This window comes from Babylonia areolata, chromosome 13 (genome assembly GCF_041734735.1).
Source record: "Babylonia areolata isolate BAREFJ2019XMU chromosome 13, ASM4173473v1, whole genome shotgun sequence".
In the NCBI taxonomy this organism is placed as follows: domain Eukaryota; kingdom Metazoa; phylum Mollusca; class Gastropoda; order Neogastropoda; family Buccinidae; genus Babylonia; species Babylonia areolata.
Window position 1 is genome coordinate 32,742,054 of NC_134888.1, and position 22,500 is coordinate 32,764,553.

The 22,500-nt window shown below is 42.2% G+C and overlaps 1 protein-coding gene across 6 annotated transcripts in view; it reads left to right on the plus strand.

Moving 5' to 3' along the window:
• Nucleotides 1-22,500, plus strand: part of LOC143289215 (inositol 1,4,5-trisphosphate-gated calcium channel ITPR3-like) — a 216,364-nt gene that overhangs the window by 116,193 nt on the left and 77,671 nt on the right. For all 6 annotated transcript variants that reach the window (XM_076598162.1, XM_076598163.1, XM_076598164.1 and 3 more), the window contains exons 37-43: nucleotides 1-39; nucleotides 1,025-1,106; nucleotides 2,810-2,997; nucleotides 5,878-5,991; nucleotides 7,109-7,129; nucleotides 7,225-7,254; nucleotides 21,377-21,455. The exon at nucleotides 1-39 is cut by the window's left edge and continues 200 nt beyond it. In XM_076598162.1, coding sequence (XP_076454277.1) covers nucleotides 1-39; nucleotides 1,025-1,106; nucleotides 2,810-2,997; nucleotides 5,878-5,991; nucleotides 7,109-7,129; nucleotides 7,225-7,254; nucleotides 21,377-21,455 — 553 coding nt within the window. The remainder of the gene's footprint in view (nucleotides 40-1,024; nucleotides 1,107-2,809; nucleotides 2,998-5,877; nucleotides 5,992-7,108; nucleotides 7,130-7,224; nucleotides 7,255-21,376; nucleotides 21,456-22,500) is intronic.

Here is a 22,500-nt window from a genome sequence, read left to right on the forward strand (position 1 = left end):
TGACATCGCCACAGTCATTGACCGCCCTGAGCAGGAGAGGTGAGCTGTGTGGGTGTGGGTGTGTGGGTGTGGGTGAGCGCTGGGGAAGGTGTTGGTGGCAGGGAGAGACGCTTTGACGCTTTGATATTGTATTGTCATTACCTGCAAAGGTCTGTTGACAAAGGGGGTGATAAGGGTTTATTGCCTTTTGTCATCACAAGTTCAATACAACACACTCTGCATCATCCATCTAAACAAAACAAAACAAAGACAAAAAACGAAAACATGTGGATGGGAGACAGACAGATACACACACACACACACACACACACACACACACACACACACACACACACACACACACACACACACACACAGAGAGAGAAATTCTGTCGACACTTTTCAACATTTCGTTGAGAGAGAGAATTTTTCAAGTCAGTTTGCATCGACAGGAAACTGAATCATAACTGGACCAGTGATAGGAACAGACCACAACAGACGTAGACATATCTGTAAGCAAACAGTAATTATGGAATTGACACAACAAGTGCGTATGTGGAGTTCAAATTCACTTCTCGGCGGAAATCCAGCGTGTCGGCGAAAGTATTGAAAATGGATCACGTAGTTTACGTGTGTGTTGTGTGTGTGTGTGTGTGTGTGTGTGTGTGTGTGTGTGTGTGTGTGTGTGTGCTGGTGTGTGTGTGTGTGTGTGTGTGTGTGTGTGTGTGTGTGTGTGTGTAATGCGTGCGTGCGTGTGTGTGTGTGTGTGTATGTGTGAGAGAGAGAGAGAGAGTTTTTAATGTGTGTGTGTGTGAGAGTTTTTAATGTGTATGTGTGAGTTTTTAATGTGCATGTGTTTGTTTAATGTGTGTGTGTGTGTTTGTTTAATGTGTGTGTGTGTGTGTTTGTTCAATGTTTGTTTGTGTGAGTTTTTAATGTATGTGTGTGTGTGTGTGTGTGTGTGTGTGTGTGTGTGTGTGTGTGTGTGTGTGTGTGTGTGTGTGTGTGTGTGTGAGTTTTTAATGTGTGTGTGTGTGTAACACAGGGAGCTCATCCTGACGGGGAAGGACTCCAAGGAGCTGAACTACCTGATCGCCATGGTGGACCTTCTGGCCACGTGTGCTGAGGTACTCCCCCCCCCACCCCCAAGCTCTCCAGCCCCCTTCAGTCATGCCGGTGTAAAATTCTCAAAATACCCCCTCCGAAACTACCCCCCCCCCCCCTTTCAGTCGGCATCATGTCAGTGTAAAATCCTCAGACTACCTCCCAACCCCCCCCCCCCCCCCACCTTCAGTCAGCATCATGCCGATGTAAAATCCTCAAACTAACCCCCCCACCCCCCCTTCCGAAACTACCCCCTCTCCCCACCTTCAGTCAGCATCATGCCGATGTAAAATCCTCAAACTACCCCACCCCTACCCCCCCTTCCGAAACTACCCCCTCCCCCCTCTTCAGTCAGCATCATGCCGATGTAAAATCTTCAAAGTACCCCCCCCCCACCTACTCCCGAAACTACGCCCCCCCCCCTCCCCAACCCTCTTCAGTCAGGATCATGCCGGTGTAAAATCCTCAGACTACCTCCCCCTTCTGAAATTAACCCCCCCCCCCCTCCACCCCCCCCCCCCCCCCCCCCACACACACACACACACACCCACCCCGTCCCTTCAGTCAGCATCATGCCAGTGTAAAATCCTCAAACCCACCCCCCTTCGAAACTACCCCGGAGTCAGTCTGGGCTAGCTCATAGACACTAGAATTCCCTGTTAGTATCAATGGCTAGCACGATTCTAAATAGGCCAGATTAACCCGGGGGGGGAGGGGGTTGAGGAGGGAGGCATTTCGGTCTAGCAAGGAATGACACCTGTGTCCATTAGGAAGGGGCGTGGGGTAAAAATCCCAACTGGGCTGTCAGCTCTGACCAGTTGAAGTTTTGCAACAACACGGGATAATTCTGGACTAGCTTCGAATGACTTCCGGGATCAGTTGTGGTTAGTTTAAATCGACCCCCACCCCACCCCACCCCACCCCCCCCTCACCCCCTCTCGCCCTGCGCAACTGTCAGTAACCCCCTCCCCGCTTGTTGAGAATTACCCCGTCTCTGCTGGTTTAAACAATCTGTTGAAAAAGGTGGGGGTGGGGGGGGTGGGGGGGGGCGGAGAAGGGGGGGGGAGGTGAAGGAGGATTGTTCTGGGCTTGGCATTACTGAACCCACCCTGTTCTCTGCATTATCATTCAACGGAAGCACACGAAGGAGAGTTCTACTTTGAAAGCTAGTATTAATTCTAGCTGGGCCAGATTTACTGCTGAGGGTGTCATTTCATGCTAGCCTTTAATGACACCCCCCCCCCCCCACTCCCCCGCCCCCACCTACCCCATTTCCAGACCCATGAGTGAGAGAGAGAGAGAACTCAGAACTCAGAGCTCAAAACGTTTTGTATTCAACGATTAAGATATTAGGCATGGCCCATTCTTCCAACATGTCCTTGCTAATCTACATCAGTTACAATGATACATATATATATATATATATATATATATATATATTTAATGGAAAGGGGAGAAAGAGAGAGAGAGAAGAGAGAGAGTGTGTGTGTGTGTGTTTGGGGAAAGTGATTAATGGTGGGGGGTTTTTTTATGTTGAGGCTTGTTGCCAGTCAATTCTTCGAAACGCAGAATTTATTTTCTTTGTGGGGAGGGGTGGGGGGGGGGGGAGGGGCTGAGGTGAGTGAACTCTGTGTTTGTCTCATTGATTCATCATTCATTCATGTTGGTTTTTCTCTCTTTTTTTTCTTTTTTTTTTCTTTTTTTTTTTGAATTTTGCCCTCCCAAGGGGGAGAACCGATACATCGAGTCCATCTGCCAGACCATCTTCAAGATCGAGGACCTGCTGAAGGTGCTGAACCACACGGCCATCAACTGCAACCTCAAGCGGCCCTTCCTGCGCTTCTTCCTCTGGGTCTTCCTCAACACGGCGGGCGGCATGATCGAGAGCGGGGCTGGGGACCTGCCGCATGACCCGTCAGTGCTGTCCTGTGCTGGGTTTGGGGGGGGGGAGGGGGGGGAGGGAAGGGGGGTTTGGGGGGGTTGCTTTTGTTTTGTGTGGGGGGGGGGGCGTTGTTGTTGTTGTTGTTGTTGTTTGGAGGGGTGTTTTTGTTTTGTGTGTGTGTGTGTGTTGTGAGGCTTTTTTTTTTTTTTTTTTTTTTTTTTGGTGGGGGTGTTTTTGGGGGAGGAAGGAGGGGTTTTTTTGTTTGTTTTTGCTGGTTTGGTCTGTTTTTCGTTTGTGGTGTCTGTGTTACTGTGTCTGTGTGTCTGTATCACACACACACACACACATACAAACACACACACACACACACACACACGACGACACACACACACAAACACACACACACACACACAGAGTTTGCGAATTGTAGATTCCATTGTTCTAGTTTATCCTTCTGTTTTTTTTCTGTATATCCCCCTTTAACCACCATCTCCAACCCCAAATCACACACACACACGCGCGCGCGCACACGTACACGCACATACACACACACACACACACACACACACACACACACACACACACACACACACACACACACACACACACACACACACACACACACACACACACACACACACATATGACAACGTCTAATATATCACTCAAAATGTGAAGACGTTAAATTAAAGAAAGAACACACAGAGTTGCCACGCATTCAAAGCCGCAGCCACAACAAAACTTACAACACAAAACACCCACCATCATCAACAACAACAACAAGCTCCGCACATGGCAAGTTCAACTCTCGCTCCTACCCCCTCGAACCTTTTCACTTCCTCCTCAAGGGCTCTGGGCCTGATTTCTTTAAGAAAGGCAAAGGCGGAATTTTATTGGTATCGTTACTGATGTCAGTCCCTCTTCAGTATCAGTATCAGTGTCAGTATCAGTAGCTCAAGGAGGCGTCACTGCGTTCGGTCAAATCCATATACGCTACACCACCACATCTGCCAAGCAGATGCCTGCCCAGCAGCGTAACCCAACGCGCTTAGTCAGGCCTTGAGAAAAAAAAATTTTAATAAATAAATAAATAAAATTAAATTAAATAACTTTTTTAAAAATATAATAATAATATAATAAAATTTAATTTAATTTAAAAAATAAAAAATGAAATAAAATAAAAATAAATAAAATAAATAAAATAAAAAATAACAAAAATAAATAAAATAAATATATATAAAAAAAAAAAGAAAAGATAAATACATAAAAATACCACTACTAATAATAATAATATTTATAAGGCGCAAAATCTTATTAAGTCAACTCTAGGCGCGCACACACACACACACACACACACACACACACACACACACACACACACACACACACACACACACACACACACACACACAAAATGATGATAAATAAGCAAATAAATGTAAAACATGCAGACACACGTTCACACATACACACACACACACACACACACACACACACACACACACACACACACACACACATGCATAACAGATATGCAACCAACATGCAGTTTCACAGATACGAGAGCATGATCAGTCTTCAGACGTGCCCTGTTCAACACAGGTTTGTTATTTTATAAGTTCGTCAACTCCTTCACCTAAAGGGCGCTCTCCTCTGGACAGCTGGACACGTGTTGTTTGTACTGATTTATTTATTGTATTGTTGTTGTTGTTTGGGTTTTTTTGTTGTTTTTTTGGGGGGGGTCTTTTCTTTTTAGGGTGTTTGCGCAATAAAGCATGTGTTTTACGAGCGTGAGCATATTAATAAACCAATGTGTTTTTCTTGAAAAGTGGGCACGTGATCAAACTTGATGTCGTTTTGTGCATCATCATCATCATCATCATCATCATCATCATCATCCAGTTGACGGCCACAATCGTCATGTCGATTACTCTGCCGCGACTAGAGGGTTGTGTGGAGATAGAGATGCTGACGTATAGAAAAGAAAAAAAAAAGAACCAGACAGATGAGAAAAAAAAAGGGAAAAAAAAGAGTTAACATTACACCTACTCTATGTGGGTTTTATCAGCAGGCTACTACTTTTCGCTCTTCACCCACTCAGTCCTCCAGAAGGGAGGGCTGGGCCCCAAAATACGTTAAAAAATCAAAGTGTTCTAAAGAATGGGCGGGGGACAGGGGGGGCGGGGGGGGGGGGGGGGGGGGGGGGGGGGGGGGGGCGGGGGAGGGGAGGGAGTTTTGTATTTGTATTTGTATTTCTTTTTATCACAACAGATTTCTCTGTGTGAAATTCTGGCTGCTCTCTCCCCAGGGAGAGCACGTCGCTACACTACAGCGCCACCCATTCTTTTTGTAATTTTTCCTACGTGCAGTTTTATTTGTTTTTCCTATCGAAGTGGATTTTTCTTTAGAATTTTGCCAGGAACAACCCTTTTGTTGCCGTGGGTTCTTTTACGTGCGCTAAGTGCATGCTGCACACGGGACCTCGGTTTATCGTCTCATCCGAATGACTAGCGTCCAGACCACCACTCAAGGTCTAGTGGAGGGGGAGAAAATATCGGCGGCTGAGTCGTGATTCGAACCAGCGCGCTCAGATTCTCTCTCGCTTCCTAGGCGGACGCGTTACCTCTAGGCCACCACTGGGAGGGGGGTGCCTAATCCTACCTACTCTAACTACTGCTTTTGCGGTTTTCAGTTTTCTTGGTACACTCTTGACTTGAAGTTGTCAAGGGTGTCGGCTGCCATTGCTGATGAATGTTTATTTATTTATTTAGTTGGTTGGTTGTTTTTTGTTTTGTGTTTTTTTTTTCCCTTTCACTTATTATTTTCAATGTCACCTGTTTGTCAGAACAACGTGTCGACGCAAAATTCTCTTTAGGAGATACTGGATGTGTCTTTGTGACCGATGTGTGCAGTCAACTGTGGAAATACGTGGACAGCCTCAACGCTGACCTGCAACGCATGGCTGAGTTTGCCACCGCCAACCCGGACACGGTGAAACAGCTGCTCAAACGTCCCCCAGCCAAAAGGTGAGGAGGGGCGATTTTTTTTTTTTAATCTAAATAATCAATGTCTTTGAGGTTGAATACTCTTTGTTTGAGGATTTTTACATTGTTTTAAATGTTCTGTTCTGATAGCTTTTGCTAAAACTGGTTCATTTTAGTTTTTCGATTTGAAGATATGCTTTGAATTTTACAGTATGTTTTTATGACTGCCTGCATTGTTGGGTGTCTCGTTGAGAGTTTATTTGACGAAAACCATTTGACGTTGGACAGTTTTACTGTGACTGTTCTTCATATTGTTTCGGTTTGGTTTCTTATGTGTGTGTTTGTTAGTTTGTTTTAGATATTTGTTGACGGTTAATTCCACAGCGGTTTTTGACCTTTTTGTGATCCACTTTTATGTCGCGTGATTTTCAGAGTTTTTACATCAAAACCATGTTTGCCTTTGACTACTGTTAATTTGAGCCTTTGACTTCCGTTAATTGATCTTTTTTATTGATATCTGTTGAAAACTATGGAAATTTGTTTTCATTTGATGATGCGCTTTATTCAGTGTCTAATGAGAGTCTGCGTGACACCCGTGTTAGCCTTTGACTTTATGAGTCCTGTTTTCTCATTGGATAATTTGTTTAGGTTAAAACGGAAGCCAAGTTTTCACATTGGTTTAACGAACTTTATTCTGTGTGTCTTTGAGAGTTTTTTTTGTAAGTCACTTTCCCTTTGATACTGAAATTATAAAGTTTTCATATTCTTCGTGTTTTTTGTTTGTTTGTTTATTTTTTTGGAGTATTTTTTCGGCAGCATGTATTATATAACATATAAGATTTGAGTGGGTCTTCTTCTTGTTGTTTTTCAGAGGAAAAAAACATTTATTTTGAAATATAGCTATCGCCAGTTTATAGAATAAGCTTGAAGGTTGATGAAACTGTACATGGAATTTAAACGAAAGGCACTTGCAACTTATTATTTTCGTGTGTGAGAGTAGTGTTAAGGGAGTAAGGATAACAGAAGCTATTATTTTCCTCTTTTTTTATACCATGCATGATCTCTCTTGAAAAGGTCTCTTGATTTGCTGTCACACAACACCTTTCGTATTGTGGTTCTGTTGTTGTTATAATCCCTATTGTGTGTAATTTGTCAACAGCAACGACAGTTTAAACACCAGGTAAAGTGTTTACAAAGCAAAATTAACTCGCATTTAACCAACGGGTGGTTAAGCGGAAAACACTAATGCTGAAAACTGTGCTGTATCTTCCACAGAAAAACGCGTGTATCGGGATCTGGTCACAAGTATGGTCATAGTGCTTGTTTTAAACACAGCTGACAGAAGTATGTTAGGGTTTTGATAGAGCACTTTCATCACTAACGCTATGAGCGGAGGAAACAGAAAAGAGAAAGATTTGAAGTCTAGTTCTGTGCATGCTTGTATATGGAGTCGACTTTAACTGCTGTTACTGAACTGGTCTTTAAGAGTGATTGTGCAGTATACTCACCCTAAACTATGTGCTTTCTGTATGTATGTATGTATGTATGTATGTATGTATGGTCTGCAGAAGAGCGTTGTTAACGAGTTAGGTTGGACTGAGTTGTATCTAATACTTTTCCCCTTTCGTTTCTTTCCTTGGAATATACTTTGTTACGCTGGTTCTAATGCTTATAAACACTCTTTGAAACTGTTATGTGTTCACATACTTATGTATTTTCTGGGGTTATGATAACTGTTATTTTACTTATCTGTATCAATAACATAAGCGATCTGTGACAAAATGAATTAAAAGGTCACCGCATGTGTAATCTGAAAACAGCGGAACAGAAATCTTGCAATGCGTGGATGGTTCTATGGAATAAGCACACTTTGTGGCAGACACCCAATGTTGAAAATCCACCATATTTTATTATTATTGTATCTGTTGAAATCTTCGAAGTCATATTTTACTCAAACTGAATTATTGTACAAAGAATCTTACTCGGAAAATGTTTTTAAAATGTTTGGTTTTGACTTTGATCTTTTATAGGCAGACCATGTGAAGTTTAGTTTTGTTTCAATGGATGGTCATGAACTGTTGAAAAGTGTCGACAGGATTACTTTTCACCTTCGAGTCCAGTTATTGTTGTTTTTATTTTAACCCTCTTGCATTCACACATCTTGCAGAGAAACTGTTCCTTGTACTGTGCTGTGGCTGGAATAAATGCAAGAGTTAAACGAAAGATTCATATATTGCAATTTTATTATATTAACACGTCTACATAATTTATATGTGTTTTTTGTTAAGTGTTTATGACTGATGTAATGACCAACAGACTCATCATCATTATCATCAGTACCAGCAACAACAAAAAACAAAAGCAGCATAATCATTTTTGTGCTGTTGTTGTTGTTTGTTATTTCGGCATGAATAGATAATTTAAAAATTTGAGCAGCGTGCCATTGAAACTTTGCCACAATTTGTTTCCAGGCGTAGAAAGACCAATAGAAGAGATAGGTAAAGTTTCTTAACTGTTGTTGTCGTTTTTTTTTCTGAGACAATAGATTGTGCCTTGATTGTGCTCTTCCCCCACCCCCTGCACCTCACCCCTCCCCCACCCACCCCCTCCTCCACCTTTCCTATCAATGACGAACGATTTGCCCAAGTTCTAACTTGGAGATACCCCCCCCCCCCCCCCCCCCCGGGCAATTTTTATTTCTACATTTTCTTTGTTGATGTTCCCAACTAATCCATTACCTTAGCTTGGTGCTCGTTTTTCACACACTGACATTTTCTTCATCGCTTGTGAACTGATTTTTTTTTTTTTTTTTTTTTTTACAGTAAACTTTTTTTTCTCAATTTTTCATAGTTTCGTTCAGCTTTTTATGCACCCAGTGATGTGCAGAATGTACGTTTCTATGCCACACACACTCCGCATTGTGTGAAAGGTATATTTTCATGATATACCTACCTTGTAATGTACTGTGTGTACATTTTCATGCTGCACACGCTCAGATGTGTATAGTTATCTATGCTAAGCACTGTGCACAGGTAGCTAATTTGTTTGCTTTAAAGGAAAAAGAAAATTGCTTGTTTTGTTAAATCTCCTTATGAACTACACTGTAAATGTGCTGTTGTTGTTTTTGTTGTCGTTCTTTTTATCATGTTGAACTTTTCTTTTGTCTCTGCTTCATTTTGCTGTTCTAAGGGCTATCAGCGGGAAAACGAAAAGGTGCGGAATATAAAGATACCTGTTGCACGTGTGGACATGTGTGATGCCTGTGTGCTTATATGATTTTATGTATGTGTGTGTGTGTACACTTGAGGTGTGCCATAAGTGTCACAAATTGATACACGTGCTTTAAAAGAGCGACCATCGCTTTGTGAAAGAAACGACACACTGTCGTTTCAAGAGCGGATCGGAGATGCTTTGGATTCCGCGACAGCATTAGCCATCATCAGTATGCAGCAATGAGTTGGACTGCCGAATGTAACCTCCACTGTTTTACGGTCGAAAAAGGTAACAGATACATGAAATGAAATAGTGTATAAAAATAAATAAATAAATAAATAAAATAAAATAAAATAAAATAAATAAAAAACATTTAAAAATTAAACGGCGATCAATTACATTTATAACATTAAACTCGAGAGTACTCATCTGTAAGTCAGGTTCACTCGGAACTGCTCAGTGATAATGTGTTTTCGTTTGGTAACTGTCGTCAGCTTTTTTTCTTTCTTTTTTCTTCTTTTTTTAATCTTTTTTTTTTCTCAAGGCCTAAGCGCGTTGGGTTACGCTGCTGGTCAGGCATCTGCTTGGCAGATGTGGTGTAGCGTATATGGACTTGTCCGAACGCAGTGACGCCTCCTTGAGCTACTGAAACTGAAACTGAAACTCGTTCTTTAAGGGAGCAAGATTTCTTTCTTCTTGTTGTTTTTCTTCTTTCTTTTCTAATTTGCATTACTTAAATGTAAAAGATGCGAAGACAAGAGTGCGGTCCACGCCAAGCAGATGTTAAAAATTGTGTAAGTCTGTAACAACAATTGAATAAAAAGAAAGATAGAAAGAAAAGAAAAGAAAGATTGAATGAAAACACAGACTGGAGACTTTTTCCAGTGACTCTTTTCCATTCACCAACCCACCCCACGTGACACCCTGACGCAGCAAACATGTCCGAAACCACACCGCCGTTGCAGAACGGCACACGTTTTTTATGAATTGATGTCCTACGAACTCTCCATAATGGTACTGATTGTTCACCCCTTGACTGATGAAACTTAGTAAGATAAAGTATGACGTCAGTTTTGACTGCCGTTTCTACTTTTTTGTCTATGTACTTTTTTTTTTTAATAATGTGATTGGTTTTCCTGATGAAAAGTAATTTGATCCCGAAATGAAGAAAACTATATAAAGACATCCAGAACTTTAATCTCAACCTTATATCAAGTCAAGATTTTCTTTCATGATGGTAAATAGAATTAGCAACACCTTATATCAAGTCAAGATTTTCTTTCACGATAGTAAATTGAATTAGCAACAATTGCATTTTTTTTTTTTTACATCGTTATATCGGTGAGTTAAGAACCCATTCACTGACGGACATACTTGTCAACGGCAGTGAAGGGGTTAAAGATTTAGGAGCGTTGTCTGGACGTCGAACGACAATCAGTGATGTATAACTCTCACGCTGATGATGTGTGGTCACGAAGTTTGATTCACGAGTTATCATCCTTTGGTTCACGAGTTACCTTCCTTTCGGTTCACGTTTTGTCCTCCTTTCGGTTCACAAGTTATTTACCTTGCAGTGGTCTGTGCTTCTTGCACCGTTGTGGTCACTCAGCTCCACGAGCGCTGATGTACTGTGTGTGTGTGTGTGTGTGTGTGTGTGTGTGTGTGTGTGTGTGTGTGTGTGCGCGCGTGCGCGCGCGCGTTCTGTGTATCTCTCTCTCCCTCCCTCTCTCTCTGTATTCATGCGTCCATGAGTGCGTGATTTAAGCCATCTTACATTTTCAAATTCAACAACGACAAAAAAAAAAAGAAAGGAAATTCTTACAATAACGTATATGGTAACGAGATATTAGTGACCTGGTTATGACTCACTGTAGCAGGCGCGGAGTGATGACTAACGTGAACTATTAATTCGATGTCACCGGGTGGTGGCTGTTATGTTGCAGCTACCTGCCTTTGTTGTTGTACTGTACCCTTTTGTATTGAACTTTATTGTTTTCTGCCAGAACGCAGGATTCTCTGTTGGTGTTGTTTGGGGGTCTTTTCAAGACACGATTCATCGTTGTTCTGTTATTACCAAACGTTGGGTGACTAGAGATGTTGTACGTGAAAGTGAATGTGTATGTATGTGTGTTGTGTGTATCTGTGTGTGGTTCTTGCAGCTTTCGGAAAAAGAAAAAGGAGCCGGTGTCAGGCTTTCCACCTCTGCCAGTCGGCGTCAGCCCGCGTTCCTTGGTGACACTGGCCACTGAGGACTCGGAGTAATGTGTTGTGCATACTGTCCCCCTGTCCCCTTCTCTGTGCAGTCTTTGGTGTGGTACACAGGCAGGCCAACCTGTAGTTTTCGGGGGTAGACACGGGTAGTTCAGGGAGTAGACATGGGTGTGGTAGACACGGGGGCGAGTTGCCCGCACTGCGGCTTTCGGTTTCAGTCTGGGTACTTCAGTAGGCTAATGTTGACTAGACGTGTGTGTGTGTGTGTGTGTGTGTCTCTCTCTGTAGCGGAGGGCTGGCTGGAGTCACGGGCTTCAGAATTGTCAGAGGGAGTCCCTTTGTCTATGCGGGAAAGCTTTCTGTCAGCGACATCCACATTTGCTTCCTGAAGAATTGTTTGTGAATGGTGTCGTGACTGATCATTTCCGTTTTCTTCACGGACCGAATGCAACCTGTAAACATTGCCCTGAGCTGAGCTTGTCCAAAAGATGAAGTGCAAGGTCTGGAAAACCATTTATCCCACAGTCACACCATGATTTCACATGTCTGTTTTCTTTTTTTCCTGTCCGCTGATGATGTCCGCTGTGAGCAGAACCCGAACCAGTAATGATTTACCATGCCTCCTCACCCCCCCCCCCTTTACCACACCTCCCCTTCACCACGTCGCCCGTTTACCACGTCTCCTCTTTAGACATTTCTGAGCCCCTTTACCACGTCTCCACTTTACCACGCTCCCCTTTACCACGTCTCCCTTTAACACGTCCCACCCCCTTTACCATGTCTCCCTCTTTACCATGTCTCCCCTTTACCACGTCTTCCTTTTACCACGTCTCCCTTTAACACGTCCCACCCCCTTTACCATGTCTCCCCCTTTACCACTTTTGCCCCTTTACCACGCCTCCCCATTAGCATATCATCCCTTTACCACGCCTCCCCTTTACTATGTCTTCCCTTTACCACGCCTCCCCATTACTATGTCTTCCCTTTACCGCACTTCCCCGTTACCACGTCCCCCCTTTACCATGTCTCCCCCTTTACCACTTTTGCCCCTTTACCACGCCTCCCCATTAGCATATCATCCCTTTACCACGCCTCCCCATTACTATGTCTTCCCTTTACCACGCCTCCCCATTACTATGTCTTCCCTTTACCGCACTTCCCCGTTACCACGTCCCCCCTTTACCACGTCTCCCCCTTTACCACGTCCCCCCCCTTTACCACGTCTCCCCCTTTACTATGTCTTCCCTTTACCACGCCTCCCCATTACTATGTCTTCCCTTTACCGCACTTCCCCGTTACCACGTCCCCCCTTTACCACGTCTCCCCCTTTACCACGTCTCCCCTTTACCACGTCTCCCCCTTTACTATGTCTTCCCTTTACCACGCCTCCCCATTACTATGTCTTCCCTTTACCACGCCTCCCCATTACTGTGTCTTCCCTTTACCACGCCTCCCCATTACTATGTCTTCCCTTTACCACACCTCCCCATTACTATGTCTTCCCTTTACCACGCCTCCCCATTAGCATATCATCCCTTTACCGCACTTCCCCGTTACCACGCCTCCCATTTACCACCTCTCCCCTTTACCCCGTTTCCCCTTTACCACGTCTCCTTTCAACACGTCCCACCCCCTTTTCCATGTCTCCCGTTTACCACGTCCCACTCCTTTACCATGTCTCCCCTTTACCACGTCGTCTCCCCTTTACCACGTCTCCCCTTTAACACGTCTTCCCTTTGGACAGTTCTGAGCCCTGATGCTGGACACTGGGTGTTTTGTCAGTAGTCACCAGTGAACAGGGGTGACAGGAGGATGTCCTACACTCCCTGCCTACAGTCTGTCACAGTCTTTGGTGTTTCTGAATCTGTCTCTGCCTTCAGTCTGTCACAGTCTTTGGTGTTTCTGAATCTGTTCTGGGACAGCTAGACTGTTCTCTCTTTTCATCTTCTTCGTCTCGCTAGAGTCGTGTTTCTAACGTGTTGCTAACAGTAGTTATAACATGAACACAACAACAATCTCCATCTCTCCTGGGTAGTGCTGTTCTTCAGTTTTTGTTTCTTCCTCGGATATTTTCGATGAATGTGTTACTGTGGGTTTTGATCAAGAAAAATACAACAACAACAACAACAACAGAAGTTTGAAATACCGTGGTGGGTGGAGTGACTATATCGTAAGAGCAGATTGGTTTCCGTCTTCCGATTCTTCAGCTGTGAGTGATCAAGGAGATATTTAGCTCCACATAAATAGTGCATACAATATTTGGTTATTGATTAATTTTTTTTGTCCTAATCCTGCTTCATCACCCCACTCCCCACCCCCCACCCCCGTCCCCCATCCCCTCCGCCCCGTCCCCCCTCTCACACACACCCTTCCAATATTATGTGTGTTTTTTCTTTCTCCAATCACTGACACTCACCCTTTCCATTTTACATTTTGTACTCTATCTTTTCCACATTCTGCTCTCTCTCTCTCTCTCTCTCTCTCTCTCTCTCTCTCTCTCTCTCTCTCTTAGTCCCCCCTCGCCCCCCTCCCCTCCACCTCAACCGCCCCCCTTTTCATTCGAATGTACAGAAATGATGATTTCTAATTAGTAATTACAATCATCATCATTATGATAGAAATTATACTACTCTAATTAATAATAATAATAATAATAATAATAATATCTTTTATCTTCAGTCTAATATCATCATCTTAGATGAACAGACTATAAATAAATAAACGAGTAACGAGGGATACTTAGCCTTTATTGAATCGATTATGTTTTGAAGAGACTGATTCTTGACCAGTTTGTAAACAAAAGAAATGAAACAGAGATATAACAATTTGGTATTGGGAAACAGAGCATTATGGGCAGAAGAAGAAGAAAAAAAAACCTCAGTGATATTTCCTCTTTGTCCTTTAAAAGATAAGGACTTAAGTGTTGCAAACTGGAAACTGTTTTGAGGAAAGGTTGTTTGTTTGTTTTGTTTGTTGTTTTTTGTTTGTTTTTTTTAAATTTATACAATTGATTTCCCAAATGTTAAACGGGTTAAAGCTTGAGTTGTAAGTAAGTCTCCCCACTCACTCCCCCTCCCCCCTCGTACAACTCATTAAGCCCCAACTACCCCCCTCGCCCCCCCCCCCCCGCCCCCTCCTTCCCTCATGCCCACCCCTCCCCCCACCTCTTCCCACTTCTCCCGCGTCTTCTTGCATGTTCAGAGTGTGTTCGTTTTATTTCCACAACCTGCGTGTTCTTCGGTTTAACGTCTATCCATACAGCCTGATTTTAGACTACAAGAGGTCCATATACAAAATTGCGAGAATGATACATGATTCTATGTACGTTAGAAACTTCGAAGAAAAAGAAAGCAAATGTCAAATTTGAAGCAAACTTTCATAATTTGTTCACAGTTAGCTGGAAATGATTAACGTCTTAAACGATATTTCAGTAATATTTTCAGAAATGTCTCACATCCCAAAAGCACATTGGCATTTAAAAGTTTCATACACAGCAGGATGTGCTGAGTTTATTATGATTTAGTTTAAAATGCATTTGATTTTAAAATAAGAAATTAATGAGCTTGAATGTCGATACGCTGCAATGAGAATAAAAGTTAACGATATTCTGAATCTCTATAGCTTTTTGTGTGGTACTTTCTAAACACGTGTGCTAACCCTTCAATCATCCTCAATTCTTTTTCTGGTAAATTTCATTATCTGACCAAGGTAGTGTACAGTTCAATACTACACTTCCTTTCTACTGATTTTGTACCTTTTTTTTTAAAGATATTTTCGGCACTTTCTTTTGATAAAATTTCAATGTCTGATAGCACCCAATCAAATCATACATTTGTTCCTGCCAAAATCAAATGATGTAGACTACGTTCAGACTAATTTCTGTTTCACGTTTTACATTTATCTTCATGTTCGATGCATACACTACAGATTTTAAATTTACACAAATAAGAACTTGAAGAATGATCCAAAAAAAAGGGAGCCCAAGTAGATAGTCTTGTTACCAGCCATGAGAGCTGCAACAGTTTCCACAAAGTGTCTTTAAAAGACTGCCGACATAAGCGCACTGCATCCCTCGTATCTGCGGCCACAAAACAAACTGAACATTGACAAGAAAGGCAATTGCTCCACTTTTGGACACCATTGGTTCAGGTTGTCTCCTAAGCGCGTTGGGTTACGCAGCTGGTCAGGCATCTGCTTGGCAGATGTGGTTCAGCATATATGGATTTGTCCGAACGCAGTGACGCCTCCTTGAGCTACTGAAACTGAAACTGAAACTCTTAAGGCTGACGTTGCGAAGGTAGTTTTCGAACTGAACATTGGTGATCGTGGCTTGTTCATCTACTTTCTTGCTTTGCTCAATATGAAAGGCCAAATCTGATTGGGTGGAACTTTCGTTTTTGACGCAATAACAGAGGCAGATACATCGCTAACATTCTGTCAAAGCACGATGCGTTTTTCTTTCTGCGATCTGCTTCAGGTTCACTCACCCTAACGTAGGCGGGGCAAGTGTACATACAGGGGCAGGTCCGCTAGACACGTACTGTATTGACGTAAAAATTTGATAAGCCTATTTTCAAGCTTTTTAATGCAGTTTACAGACGGGAGTTGGTCAGTCTGTCGGATAAAAACAGTTTATTGACCGCAGTGTGTCAGTCTGTCAGAGCCGAGGAAAGATCGGGCAGTGTCTTTGATGTGGCGAGGTTGGCCTGTGCTGTGTGTCTGTCCGCAACTGTTTGGCTGGGATTAATTATGATGATAATAATGAAGGTGGTGGCTCTCCATCTCCCATCTCCCCCCCCCCCCCACCACCAGCCTCCTTCACTCTCTCTCTCTCTCACACAAACTTTCTCTACTTCCTCTGGACTGATTGTTCCCTCACACGAAGAACTGATCTAACCTGATATGAAAACAAGCATCAACAACCCAAGGGATTTCGGTGTCCAGGTTTTGACGTCATAGCGTTTTCTGTCAGCAAATTGTGAAACGCATTTGTCTCCATCAGAGATAAGTTTTGTAGCTGTTTTTTTGTTTTTTGTTTGTTTGTTGTTGTTGTTTTTTCACGAATTTTAGAATGGAGGGAAGCAGAGTAAGGAGGGATGGGGGGGGGGGGGGGATAGTGGATGATACACTTACCGATGCACTTGATATTGCGCGGTTTATGCGTGTGCATTTGTACGTACGTACGCGTAGTCAGATCATTCGCATGGATAGTTCGGGCCAAAATACACAATATAATTTTCATATGTAATTGTGAATGAAGGGTGCACACACATCTAGATTTAAAAGGTGCACACATATCTAAATTTATCCACCTATACCAACGTTTCTTCCAACCAATATTCAGATAAATGCAAATGCGAATACAAACTTCTCCAAAAAGTACTGATGAAACCAATTGGTAGTGTTACCAGAGGTTATGGAAATTCGTGATGCCATGTTGAATTGTATCTAAAAAAATAAAATAAAATAAAATTACCAAAATTTGATCGACTTATACTAATTGCCCTCTTTTTCAACAATAACGTTTTCTGTTTCCGAACGGTCGCAATAACAGTTTGAATCAGTGACGTTTTAATTCATTTCCCTGTCTCTCAGAGTTTTCTCTTCTTGTGTATTGCTGACCCCTGTGTTTCCTGTTGTTTGACGTGCTTTGTTTTCTGGTTGTTTTTCTCTGTGGCTTTTCTGATTCATTTTCTTTCTTACTTTTTTTTTTCCATCGACTTTCATTTCTCTTTCCCTCTTATTAGCCTTTTTTTTTTTTCAAACGATGAAAATTGAAATGGATCTTGCACAGCCGCTAAAAGACAAACCAGGAAAACGAATCTGAATTTAAAAAAATGTCGGAACGTTCTTTATTCCTGATTAGTGTTTACTTTGATTTTGAGTAGCGATTTCTTCTTCTTGTTCTTTTTCTTGTTCTTCTTGTTCTTGTTCTTCTTCTTCTTCTTCTTCCTCTTCTTCATTCGTGGGCTGCAACTCGTTTGCACACAAGTGGGCTTTTACCTGTATGACCGTTTTTACCCCCGCCATGTAGGCAGCCATACTCCGTTTTCGGGGATGTTCATGCTGGGTACATTCTTGTTTCCATAACCCACCGAACGCTGACATGGATTACAGGATCTTTAACGTGCGTATTTGATCTTCTGCTTGCGAAAATACACGAAAAGGGATCAGGCACAAGCAGATCTGCACATTATGTTAACCTGGGAGGTCGGAAAAATCTCCACCCTTTACCCACCAGGCGCCGTTACCGAGATTCGAACCCGGGACTCTGAAATTGAAAGTCCAACGCTTCAACCGAGCCAGTGATTTATTTCCAGCTCCTCTAGCTGCCACGTTCTTTGTGATGTTGAGAGTTGAGGAAGTCCGTGGTCTGAAGGTTTTCTGTCTGATACGCACGTGTGTGGTCGATCTCCAGTGATACTGTATCTGTGTTTGTGTATGATTTTCGATTTATGTTCGTACCTTGTTAAGTACGATAATTTTTTTTTTTTTAACATTATAATTATTTATTTATTTATTTATTTGTGTAAGCTTATCTATTATTTATTCACCTTTTTTTTTCTTTTATTTTCCTCAAGGCCTGACTAAGCGCGTTGGGTTACGCTGCTGGTCAGGCATCTGCTTGGCAGATGTGGTGTAGCGTATATGGATTTGTCCGAACGCAGTGACGCCTCCTTGAGCTACTGAAACTGAAACTGAAACTATCCCCCCCGCCCCCCTCCCGGTATTCCTTGTGACCCCGGTACACTTGGTAATAGACATATTCCATTCCATTCCATTCCATTCCATATGGGCTTGAGATTGACGACTAAAGATGATGTGATGTGTCTGCCTTAAAAATTCACATTCAGGTCCGACTATCCTAAGGTGGATTCAACCGATCGGTATCTGTTCATTATGTTTGTAAGTGATATATTGTCAGTGATGTATTTTTTCGGGATGTCGCTCAGTTTTTTTTGTTTTTTGTTTGTTTGTTTTTTGGTTTTTTTGTTTGTGTTTTTTTCAGTTCGTGTATTTATTTATAGTCTGTTCATCTAAGATGATTATATTAGACTGAAAATAAATGATATTATTATTATTATTATCATTTCGATTATTATCATTCTATCATAATGATGATTGTTATTATTAATTATAGTGATGCAGAGTTATGCAGTCCTTTTTTTTCAGTTTCCGAAGAAAATTGATGTATATTCTTAACTTGATTGAAATTGTTTGTGGACTGAAACGGATGGAGTGAATAGACATTTTTTACGTTGTTTTCAATATTTTTAACGTGGTTTAGGTTTTACGTGGACTGGGCGAGACGTAGATGAATTGGTAGCTTCTTTTTGTTCTTCATTTATTGACCTCTTAACCGTATCTTGGGTTCTCCTTAACAGGTTTTCAGAACTGACGGGTATTCAGCCCTGAAATGGTCCCTATGCGGTTGGCTTTTTGTGAGAATGATGACTGGATTTGATTTGATTAGATATGTGTACCTATGGCTATATCTTTACCTGTAAAAAGTGACAGCAATATGAAAACATTGTCTATAACACTGTTCCGATTATAAGACAAAAATAATTCGTGCAGATTTTAGCACTTCAGTCACAGTCTTGATATTGCATTGTGTTCAATAACTACATATTTCTCTGCACGAAATTCATATTGCTTTCCCGGGGAAAACTTTCGACAAAATGGCTCCACCCCCTCTCTCTGTGTGTGTCTCGGTCCCTGTCTCTCTCTCTCTCTCTCTCTCTCTCTCTCTCTCTCTCTCTCTCTCTCTCTCTCTCTATCTATCTATCTATCTATCTATCTATATCGGTCTCTCTCCATCCGTATCTCTCTCTAGCTGTCTGTCTCTGTCTCTCTCTGTATGTCTCTCTCACTCACTCCTCTCTCTCTCTCTCTCGCTCTCTTTCGCTCGCCCTCCTTCTCTTTGTGATAGTTATGCAGTCTTTTCTTCAAATCTATGAGGAAAAAAATCATACAAGTAACAGTTTGGGGGACAGGGGCTGGAGGAGGTGGTGAGTGAGACGTTGCACTCTTGGTCTTTCCAATGAATGTTTTCTGTTTTGATATACAGTATATGTGTGTTGCGTGTGGTTAGCGCTCCAGTGTTCATGGGAAGGCATAGTTTTCTATGACCATTGTGCATTTGTAAGTGAGGATCAAAGGATGGAGTATTCTCTATACGAATTACCACATGTACATTTGAGAATTATGATAAAATGATATATTGTTGTTGTTGTTTTTAGAATAGTATGATTTCTCGTTTCGTTGCTTTGAACAGAGCTGTGATTATTCAGAATGCATAACCAATTATATATTCTCTTCGTGTGTGATTGACAAATGATTTGGATACGGAACAACGTGCTGGAAATGAGTATTTGTATTTGTATTTCTTTTTATCATAACAGATTTCTCTGTGTGAAATTCGGGCTGCTCTCCCCTGGGAGAGTGCGTCGCTACACTACAGCACCACCCATTTTTTGTATTCTTTCCTGCGTGCAGTTTTATTTGTTTTTCCTATCGAAGTGGATTTTTTCTACATAATTTTGCCAGGAACAACACTTTTGTTGCCGTGGGTTCTTTTACGTGCGCTAAGTGCATGCTGCACACGGGACCTCGGTTTATCGTCTCATCCGAATGACTAGCGTCCAGACCACCACTCAAGGTCTAGTGGAGGGGGAGAAAATATCGGCGGCTGAGCCGTGATTCGAACCAGCGCGCTCAGATTCTCTCGCTTCCTAGGCGGACGCGTTACCTCCAGGCCATCACTCCACTTCATGGTCACAGTTACGGGCACACTGTCTTCAAATCTTGTTGTCCTGCTGTTCTGATACTTCGTAGATTCCAAGCAGAGCCTGTGTACCCTTCTTGCAGGATATCAAAGCAGACCGTCTTAATGAGGATAATAAACTCTTTCAAAATATAGGGATGGTATGGGGGGAGGGCGGTTGTGACTGTGATGAAGACAATTCAAGTCAGACAGTGTGGTATATGCAATGATCCTGATCATGTATCGTGATCCATATTGTATGATATATTAAGTGTACTCATAATATGCTTGGATAGTTATCTCTTGTGTTGTGCATCTCTTTTTCTTATGGTTTTCTTTCTTTGTACTTGGTCTTTAACCACGGAAGATGTTTTTAGTGTGTGCACTTACAAACTGATTATGCGGAGTCAGGCATGCACTCCTCTATACCTACCTACACATGGAATCGTAGGCCACTGAAGTGAGCACTTTCGATGAATGCACGCCTGTATATGTGTTTGTTATTTCATACACACACACACACACACACACACACACACACACACACACACACACACACACACACACACACACACACACACACACACACTGTATTACAGTATCCATTCTAATGAGATCCTCAAGCGAAATGGGACAGGAAGTCGAGAAATAGACTGACAGAGGAACTTCGTTTTCGCTCTATTACGTATACATTTCTGCAGAATTCACAGAAGCATCTACATGAATATCCATGTACATGTATATATATATGCATGTATGTATGCATGTGTCTATCCGCCAGCCTGCCCAAGTATCCGTATGTTTGTCTGCCTTTCTGTCCGTCTGTCTCTCTGTCTCTGTCTGCCTGTCTGTCTGTCTGTCTGTCTCTCTCTCTCTTTGTCTGTCTAACTGTATATGTATCTTTTTTTCTTTACACGTTCTTATATCTTCACCTATTTCTTCCAGATTAACAGTCCATTTTAATGATTCTTTTTTTTTTCTTTTCTTTTTTTTCGTTTGTTTTGCCAATGTATTTCTGTTTCATTCTCTGCATGCCTGTGTACAGCAAAGCTTTATATATTGATGTTGAACAGGAACAAATGTCTCTTACAAATCTATGTCTATGAATAGAAACAAATGATAGCAAAAAAAAAAAAAAGACCAGAACGAACGAACGAACGAAAGAAAGAAAGAAAGAAAAAGAGAGAGAGAGAGAATGTCCAGTTCTCTGACCTGTGCTGTGTCCGTTCATTTCAGCCAACGGGGCAACACTGCAGAGGAAGAAATGAGAGCCATGATGCACTACTACTTTGATGCCGTCATGCCCTTCCTGCAGGTAAACACTGTCACTTTGATGCCGTCATGCCCTTCCTGCAGGTAAACACTGTCACTTTGATGCCAGTCATACCCTTCCTGCAGGTAAACACTGTCACCGTCATGCCCTTCCTGCAGGTAAACACTGTCACTGTCATGCCCCTTCCTGCAGGTAAGCACTGTTACTGTCATGCCCCTTCCTGCAGGTAAACACTGTTACTGTCATGCCCTTCCGGCAGGTAAACACTGTTACTGTCATGCCCCTTCCTGCAGGTAAGCACTGTTACTGTCATGCCCTTCCTGCAGGTAAATACTGTTACTGTCATGCCCTTCCTGCAGGTAAACACTGTTACTGTCATGCCCCTTCCTGCAGGTAAACACTGTTACTGTCATGCCCTTCCTGCAGGTAAACACTGTTACTGTCATGCCCCTTCCTGCAGGTAAGCACTGTTACTGTCATGCCCCTTCCTGCAGGTAAACACTGTTACTGTCATGCCCTACCTGCAGGTAAACACTGTCACTTTGATGCCGTCATGCCCTTCCTGCAGGTAAACAGTGTCGAAGTAGTAATCATAAGCTGGAAATAGAAACAGGGAGACATAAAGGCATACCACGAGAGTTACGGCTTTGTAAGGTTTGTAACAATGTCTGTGTTTGGGGGTGAGTTTCATTTTATAATGGAATGTCCCAACTATGATCAGTTACGAAATAAATATGTTCCTAAAAATATTTGTCTCCAAAATCGGTTTTTAATTTTTTGTAATATGCTCAAAGGAGGCAAAAAATTCATTTTAGCTGTAAGTAAGATGATTAGATTTGCAAATGTTGCCTAGCTATACTTTTGGAGTTAAAAGACATTTGTGTTTTCTCAACTTTTATGTGACATTGTGTATTTGGAAATGTTTGTTCTGGGCATGAAAAGATTATTTTGCAGTAATCCTCCATACTTCAATAGGAGTGAAAGGATAATTAAAACTTGAAACTTGAAACTACTTTGATGCCAGTCATGCCCTTCCTGCAGGTACACACTGTTACTTTGATGCCAGTCATACCCTTCCTACAGGTAC